Source organism: Haliaeetus albicilla, chromosome 19 (assembly GCF_947461875.1).
Source record: "Haliaeetus albicilla chromosome 19, bHalAlb1.1, whole genome shotgun sequence".
NCBI classification, from domain to species: domain Eukaryota; kingdom Metazoa; phylum Chordata; class Aves; order Accipitriformes; family Accipitridae; genus Haliaeetus; species Haliaeetus albicilla.
The window spans coordinates 22131378-22140849 of NC_091501.1; the positions used below are offsets into that span (position 1 = coordinate 22131378).

The 9472-nt window shown below is 40.0% G+C and overlaps 1 protein-coding gene across 3 annotated transcripts in view; it reads right to left on the reverse strand.

Annotated features, from left to right (window-relative positions):
• Positions 1-9472, reverse strand: part of DYRK4 (dual specificity tyrosine phosphorylation regulated kinase 4) — a 47078-nt gene that overhangs the window by 29194 nt on the left and 8412 nt on the right. Inside the window, exon 1 of one of the 3 annotated variants that reach the window (XM_069806773.1) lies at positions 1153-1233. The exons of the other annotated variants lie outside the window; for them this stretch is intronic. Within the exon in view, the coding sequence (XP_069662874.1) occupies positions 1153-1182 (30 nt within the window). The 5' untranslated portion in view covers positions 1183-1233. Of the gene's footprint in view, positions 1-1152; positions 1234-9472 lie in introns of those variants that run through there. 3 annotated transcript variants of the gene reach the window in all.

The window sequence follows — 9472 nt, forward strand, 5'->3', positions numbered from 1 at the left end:
CCTGGACTTACAAACTGAAGAGGAATCACATGAGAAGGAGGAATTGGACATGGACCAGCTAAGCTGATTTAAATCGAGTGGGGTGCACAGATGAAACATAGCTTTAGATATGTTGAAAAGTCATAGGCAAAAAAAAGTTGATAGGCAAATAAGATCATTATCATGATGGAAAAGAATTTTTAGCTTTCCTATCAAGCCCTGAAAGCCTTGCAAGACCTTCCTTTCGAGAAAGAGCTCCAGCTGTTTCTACCAATCTGCAGGTCAAACTTGGGAAACGCCTGGGTCACCCCCGTGATGACTGGAAGTGGAAGCTGGAGAGGCTAGTCCAGAAGAACCAAGGCCTCCCAGTCCTTGTAGAGTTCATAACTACACTTACTAAATACCTTCATAAATACTACTGACATCAGACATTCACCTGTGCATTCAGATAGACTTCCTAAATAGTGCCATCTGGGAAGGAAAACCAGGGGCATCATTTCACAACTTTATTACTTCAGAGGGGTTATACTAGTATAAAAGTAGCAGCTCATCAAGAAATGACCCCTCACATTGATTTTCTTGTAGAAGGTCAGTTTAAACAAAATGATCAAATGTCAGGTTTAAACTTAGAAACACACACTTTTAAAAAGGCAGGACTTTTGATTTCAGACTAATACAACTCATTGGGATTTCTACAGAGCATCTTTTTTTTTCTCTCTAAAATAAAAAAATAGACCAGCTGTCTACAAGATACATATATTTTTAATAAACCACAAAGCGTCTCACATAAACCTAAAGGTCAATCTGAAACCTTTTGCAGAACCCTAGGTACTCTGGGATTCTACAAGTTAATTATTTTGCCCACCATTTATGCAGAAACCTATAAGATACTCCTGTAACTTAAAAATGTTAACTGTTCTTAACTTTGCAGCATTAATAATGTTAATGTTTTCATTAAAAATTGTCATCTTAGTTCCACTTCTCCAAGAAAATTTAAATAATGATTAATCCCATAAAAATATCATATGGAATTGATGGTAGATGGTACAACTGATCAAACTGTCTTCTTTCTGTTTTCTTGTAGTTATTTTCCATTCTTGACAACAGGTATGTCATAACCTAATACAGACATTTGTACATCAAACAATAAAAACAAATACCAACCACTATTACCTTAGGCTGGATTCTTCTACTTCTTCTCATTCGTAAACAAGAGCTATTGAAGAAGCTGAAATCACAGCAGCTCTCGCTGCGTCTTTCTTTCCCCATAATGACAAAGCTCCATGTTTTAAATCTGCCTCCATTAAATTGTTCTCCTTGTAATTGAAACTTGACACTACTGTTCACCTAATCCAACCCGGCCACACAGGTGCCCCTCTATGAATAACAGCATGGGCTGATTGATGATTTTGATGGGGGAGCTGGCTGGAATCCAATCACATGTTGTTTTACCACAGTTCCCCAGCACTGACACAAACCAAGTAACATCAAACCGAACTGCGAATAGTAGCATATTTGCTGACGTGCTATGAAATCTTTGAGGACTTAGCGCAAGCACAACATGTTCGTCAATTAGGCTCAGCGTGATTGCAAAACCCTCCCTCGAGGCACCACAAGGTGCATCATTTGCTTTCCTTTTCTTTCTTCTTTTTTTTTTTTTTCTTTTTCAAAGACACAGCCATAGCTTTAGCTCCCCTGCTACAAACATAAACTGTCTAATGAAGGTAATTCAAAGGTAATTCAGAGTTTTACTGAGAGTGCCCCCAAGCATTTCACTCACAGCTTCCTCTTAGCCCTCAAAACTACTTGCAGTCTTGGAATGACTGTTTCTAGGTAGTCCTGTCTCTGCTTAAATTTTAATCCTCTATGCGCCCTGACAGCCTTTTAGATATTCCATCAGCAAAACAAATGCTCGCAGAAGGAGCAGCCTTAGCTTGGAATATTAAGGGAACAGACTTCAGTGATCTTTTATTCAGCACGCCATAATCTATTTTTGTACTCCTCACAGGCTCCAAGGGGGAATAGCTAACACTTACTCTCAATTCATTATTTTCTTTACTTCTGAGAACGATAAAGCAATTCACGTTTCATAAAAAGCAGAAAAATGCAGACACAATCTTTGTTAACGTGAAAGAAAGATTTAAAAAAGCAGAAGAGCAACACAAGCCTTATGATAATAAAGCTATAGTGGGTTTGGAATAAAAAAAGAGAAAAGAAATCTCCAGATAGGCTTTTTGGAAAAGATTGAAATTAATACCAGTTAAATTTCTTATATTTTGACCATTAAAAAATCATTTTACAAACACTAACATTATTTGATCCTTATTTCAAAATGTTTTCATGCAAAAAAAAAGATTCAGGACCTCAGAGACATTGAAATTATATTCTCTCATTAGTCACTTTTTATTTCCTTTGGAAATCTGAAAAAAAAAATGGGAGGGAAGGAAAGAGAAGGATGAGAAAAAAAACAATTGAATGACAAAATAGAAATGCCAAGAAGTCAAAACCCAAAACTGTTTCAATTTAAAAAACCCAAAGAAACAAACAATAAAATCTGAAGCCCACAACTTTTCTTACAAAACAAATAGAATCTCAAAGCTTGAGAAAGACTTTAGAGAATCAGCAAAGAGTTTGTTCCACATGGCAGGAGATACAGCAATAAATTAATAAATGGGAGGGCTTGCGCTATAATGTCTATAATGAACAATTTCTGCCTTTGCCTTCATATCCTGCTCCAATTCACATCAGTGAAGTGTTCCTCTGTTTCTGGGAATCAAATTTTGAGCTTGAAAGGAAACAAAGGGAAGTGATGGAAAATGGAGAAACTGTATGAAGTCAAATAAGTTTTTTGTGAAGTCTAGTGGAAGATGGATCATTCCCCAGATCCTGAACCACAGCCGCTATAACTGAGCAAGTCAACATGAGAAATGTGAGCTTTCATTCAAGCACTGAGAAACCTGTCATGACTCCCCTAGTTTTCACAAACACAGTGCTTATGAACCTGACAAACAAAAGGTGCCAAATAACTCTGAACATTTTAGTGTAGGTTACGATACATGCCAAATTAATTTGGAAATGTTGGGAGGGGGCAAATGGACTCTCTTCTCAGATACTTGAAAAAGTTAAGTCGATTTGAGAGAAAAGACAGCTAAATGAATCTGCACCAGCTCCTTTTAGAGCTCAAAAATTGCCAGTGCACGGCAGTGACTTAACATCAGTATACAGCTAGTGCAAATATTATTGACATGTGGAAAATAACAGATATTAAGAGGTTTAAATACCATCCCTCGAGGTATTTAAAAGATGTGTAGATGTGGCGCTTAAGGACATCATTTAGTGGTAGACTTGGCAATGTTAGGTTTATGGTTGGACTCGATGATCTCAAGGGTCTTTCCTAACCTAAATGATACTGTAACTCCATGATTCCCAGTTTCCCAGTGCAGCTGTCCCAACCAGGCACATCCCAGACCCTTGAGAGCTGAACCACCTTCCTGCAAGTTCAAACTCACAGCGCTCTCTGCCATCGCAGCTTCTACTGCAGGGGTTACTCGTTTGCCCACCTTACTGCAGATATCTCCTGCCTCTGCTGAATAGACCTCAGGCCTCTTCAAGCAACAATGCCACTGACATTACTTGTCTTCCCCTAATTTTCCCATTTACATTACACTAAAATTTTCTTGTCAGTCTTGCAAATCGTTTCCTGTTTTATTTCCCTAGAAGTTTCTAGAGACCCGCTGCTAACCATAGGCCATGTCTCTTCTACTGTCATCAGATAGAATCACTTCATTTCTTCATAGAGCACTCAAAGTAAAATAAAATCATTGGTTTATTAAAACAGTACATGTAACAGTTCAAGACCCTCCTCTATGCTTGCACACAGCTTCACTACACCTCTGATTCTCGCAGCTACTTGTATGGAGCAAGACTCTTTGCTACACTCAACAACCCTATATACAAAAATTACAAAGCAAATTAATGCATACTAATCAATATAGATGCATGTAATTAATTACGTTTGTTTGCTGCCCAGGTTTGGTATTCCTTGAGGAATTTTTATTTAATGAATCTTTTTTTGGTTAATGTTTTTATAGATTATTTGACTGGAGTTATCAGTCAGGCGTCAGGACAACTTTGTGCTGTTAATGATATATAACACTGCTAGGTAGGGACTGACCCACAAAATGTGGTCTCAGGTAAAGCTGACACCAGTGGTCATAGCCAACAGGAAGGTAGAAAAGGAGGAAAGAAGATCAGATCACTGCAGAACAATGAAGTGTTACCGCAGAGAGGCAATCAATCACAGGCGTTTGCAGCTAAATAGCAGAGGTTGATAGTAGGTAATCTGGGAAGACTGTTGGAAGAAGGGACAATTTAAGAAAAAGAGAAAACACTTTCAAAACTGGACAGTTCAATTCTGAATGCAAAATACAAGTAAAGCAGATAACTGAATTAAAAAAAAAATAATAAGGGCAGCTGTATATGCAATCATCTGAAAATCGTCTATGACTCCTAAACTGAGAGAAATCAAGTCCCAGTCAACAAAATAGATGGCCACAGTTTTTATGGGCAACTGCATCATGGCTGCCAGTGAACGGTTTGATGGAAAAAGTGTATGGCAAATGTAATCTGAATGAGCGGATAAGTACAGGAACAAACTTCGGCTCTGCAGATGAACTAATTATTATCAGAAAACAGAACCCAGATTAAAAAGGCAAAAAACCCCAAACAATAAAAACAACCAAAAAAAGAAGTGTGACTTTCCAACATTCTGAATTAGGCTGATGAAAGAAATTACCTCTCTCTCCAAACCTTACTTCGCTTATATACTTAGTTATCACAATTGCAATTACAAGGCCCCTACTAAAAAATAAAGACAGCCCTATTCATATATTTTTGATTAGGAATAAAAACAGATCTAATGATCAGGTGGAAGTATGTAAAGCCAGGATGCAACTTCCAGGCACATCCCTCTGCCTACATTTTGCTTTTGACTAGCTCTGGGTGACTTTTCTGGGTGTTTTGAATGGTTCTGCCTTCCTGCAAGGGCTGGCTGTGAAGCCCAGGGACCTTATTTAGGGAGGCTGGACTGTCTACTGCTGGTATCTACTTTTAGCTATTGCAAGAAATCTACATTTAGCCGCACAGGTTCTAGTGGCCAAAAGCCACTTTTCAGAAATGCAGGTGCATGCTGAGCGCAGGGGTTCGCTGCTGCCCACCCCCTCCTGCCCTCACCCAGTGCTCCCCTCATCGAGCAGTCCGTGCCCACCTCCCTCCCCAGACCTGCGGCAACACCGAGCCTCTGCAGAGGCACGGTGCTACGGCCGCAGCCAGAGCTCCAGAGGTGCTGTAGCATCAAGAGGAAGGGGCTCCAGACACGAGGAGGGTCCGAACTGCCTGCCATACTAGCAGCACTGCCACCCTCGCTGCAGCCTGCTCAGGGTGCTAAGAGCTCCCGGCAGCGCTGCCTTCGGCTGAGGGGCCACGGGAGCAAGCCTGGCAGACCTCCTTGATTCCCCTCTGACGTTGGTGTGCGTCACCGACTGGCAACCACTGGCCTAGCGGGACGTTTCTCAGTGCCTGGACGCCACGAGAAGCCCCTGGGATTCAGACTGCAGTCTGGATTTCACGTGCTGTTATTAAACCGAGCCGTCGACTATGACTTGAGTAACACGTGGTTAAGGCAACACCTCTGTGGGGGAGACGTGAGTTAATAGCAGCCTGAGGCACTGAGTCAGTAAGATATTTCAGCACGCAGTTAATGTGAAGTGTGCAAGCGCTTCTACGAGCTTCAAAGGTGAGTTCTTACAGTCTTTGCTAGATCCAGGTACTGACGCAATCTCGGTACACATGCTGAATTTTAATACATTAATCTCACTGTATTAAAGACAGATGTGCCAAAAAGTCCACACCTGGCACATGAATGTTGCTACCGTTAATTTAAATAAAAGATTTTAAGTATATGTTTTGTCTCAGTTTCTCTTTGGAGAGGACGAAAGTGTTACAAATCATGCCCCAGTGGGATTCCAGGAGAAATATGTATTTAATACAGGAGTTTTCCTATTATTTCGGGAAAATACTTTAATAATACTCTCTTCACATGCATTATAAATACACAGAATATTAGGGAGTTTTCAAATGAGAACTGTTTCCTTAACCATTACATATTATTGTACAAAGAATAATTGGGGTTGAAGTAGATGATCTCAAGAGGTGCCTTCCAACCTAAAAAAGCTCTGTGACAGTAATACTGCAGTATCACTGCTCACCATACACACAAAGGTTGTATTGACCTGTCTTTTCACTGGTCTTACCATAGTCTTGTCTCACACTTTGGACAATAACAGTCATCTTCTTACCCTGTGTCAAAGACAGCCCCTGCATGTTCAACTACATAGTGTAAAATGTCATAATCAGACCAGTAATAAATCATATCACATGTTAACGAAAACAAAGTTTGCTCATAAATCCTTTTCTCCCTTTCAGGGAGATGCACAGAAAGCATGAAGAGCATACAGAGGAGCTACTGCAGTATGTACTGGGTAACACGGCTCAGGAATGATAGCAATCAAAATTTGGGAGTTAGGCAGAGTTCCTGCTTAGAAACAGGCTGGCTGTGATGTGTGGAGGACAGAATGCTTCACGTCACTTTAATAACATATTTCCCCACTCTTTCAGGAGCAGCTGGAAAAATCTGCCTCCAAATTTCTTTGGCAAGAAAGATGAATCAAAGCAAATGAAAAAAGGGGAAGCAGGAGCCGATCTCAGCGGAGACAAGCTCACTCATATTCCAAAGTATACACAGTTCAGCAGAGAACATAGACTCTATTATCACTTATTTTTTATTACAACCTCACTGGGGCTAATGAAGATACAGTGCACAAGGTGATAAATGAGGAGAATCAGACCTTCTATATAAAATTGCATAATTAAAGGTGGAAAATATATCCCATACAGACCATAATTTTTCTTTAAATGATGGTCTAAAAACTATTCAGTGCTATATCTATATCTTGCTGATTTAAATGTTCCCAGGAACTCTGGCAGCTCTCCACTTCACATTTACAGTTCCTTTGCAGGTAGCCTAAATTCAGCCGGCTCTTAGTAAATATATCTCATCTGCCTTTGCTTTGTGGGCACACTTCAACCTTCCTAGAAAAGGCTTTGGGCCATTGTGTCTGCCCAATGCTGGCTGTGGGGATCTGTCAGAAGGGCAGATGGAATGGGTGGCGGCAGCCAGGCAAGGCACAAGAGCACCAAGACCCATCCGCACAGCAGGAAAATGAGCTCCGAAGTGTTCACTTAGGGATCTTTTTCTCAAGCATACCAGCTGGGCTGCTTCTCCAAAGCTGGCAGTAGCTTCATGGTTACTTCTGCACAGCCACGTGAACACAGCCAGAGAGAACCTCTTTGTTCTCTTGTTGGGAATTGAGTTCTACCTAAAACCACTACAGAACTACTAGATATTATCAAGATTATTATGACAAACCTGCTATGTCTTCATATACGTGGACGCAGAGCTTGAGCATGCATCACCTCCTGCAGAAAATCCATGCCTTTGATGTAAGATACACCTAAATTCAATGAATGCTGGAGTGGTCACGGAGAAGTAGAATTTTAAAACTCTAAAGGTTACAGATTATATAAACCTGTCATGACGATTTCCATCTTAACTTCAATTTCCTGAAAAGGTTATAACCTTTAACAAGCACTACTCAAAGATTTGTTAAAGCCAGAGTAACCCATAATCAAGCAAACTGTACACTGGAGGCAGTGAATGTAATCAATTTCAGTAGAATTTCTATGGATAAGGTTCTATCTTTTGAAAATTCAAAAACCACTTAAAAGATTTCAGAATATAAGCATTTCCACTGGAGCTCTCCAGCTTATGGGATTGAAACAGAGGTCTGTAAAAGGAAAAATTATTACCAAAATTGTTCTTTTTTAACTTTGGAATCTTATGACCAAGCATAACTAAGTACGAATTGTCACTATAAATGGAAAACAGGGAAACAAAAATGCCTGTGAGTCTTCAACTAACAGTCCTTAAGGGCACTATAACAATACTATTTGGACACTGGTGCAGGAAGCAAGAAACTCAGCACCTTAAATTGGTATAATTCTATTGTCTTGCTACATTTGAGACTAAAGCAGTTTTCAGTGCCGAAAGCCCATGTGTCCTCTTGCCATAACCTGATTAAACAAAGACATATTTAATGCTCAGCCAGACTCTTCTACTTTGAAGAATATATGGCTCAGCCACCCTAAAAGGCAACTCTCTCATTACCTTGGCTCCCTATTAAAAAGAGATACCCCCCCATACCAGGAGAAATTATCCACCTTGTTAAAAAAAAAAAAGCGACCAAGCACAAAAGATCACAGGTAAAATTAAGTCTCTGTATGCCAAGCAGTAAGCACATAATGATGCCTTTAAGTTCTTCCTAGGGTATCCACCACAGGTCAGCTTAGAATTGCTCCATGCAGTGAATTCTGCTGGGCTTTTCCAAGGTCACCAAGAAATAATTTATTTAAAAAAAAAAAGAAAAAATTTACAATCTTAGTTATTACTGGGTATTATCCTCAAAAGACCTGACCAAAAGCCTCCTGAAATCAAGACTGATCACAATTTCAGTTGGCTTTGAAGCAAACTTCAAAGTTCTGGACCTGGTGTCCTAGATGATATTGCTGTTGTTAAGAATTAATTTCCTGAACTGTGTTAGTTGAAATTCAAGGTCATATTCTGAGAGGATAAAATGTAGGTAATTAGCAGATATTCCTCACATACCATATCTTTTCCTACTGGGACGTGTTATCGCAGATAAAATGCCAAATACAGAAGAAAATACATATATCTAACATTGCTATTGTCTGCACTCCCCCTCCCCTCCCGGTTTAATTAACACACATTTCAAAAAACATTACTTTTTCATACACAAACCTAAGATTTAGAATTAATAACACCAGTCTGGATAGGTCCAGACCAAGAACAATTGAGAACTACAAGGAGATGTCCAAGATGTCTTTTCCCACAGACTGAGACAGAGTACAGCAGGACGGAGAAGAGCACTGTAGTTTCATGAGCATTTCAAATGAACACTGTTGCTAAAAGGGGGCTGGAGAGGCAGGGGGAGAAGTCTGCTTCTCCCTTTGCTATTTATTCTTAATCCTCAGCTGTCCCCTTCTTCATGCCAGCACAAATGTTTCTGAAGTCTTACAATAAATTGGATCAAAAAATAACTCAGGTTAAAATTAAACCAGCAAAGCAAACTCAGCTTAGTTTCAACCTGCATCAGTCCTCTTCCAATTCACCATACAGTGGCAGAAACACTCCTTGTGGTTAAGGACAAGTGATCAGGGTCAGGGAGGTATTTGAGTGCCTCTTTCAGCAGTGGTTGTCAGTTCATGCTGCCTCACCCTGCCCATGGAACTACCCTGTTGGTAGCATCTCTGTTGTGTTTTGACACTGCCATTACTGTCTGGCATTTAAACTGGAAGC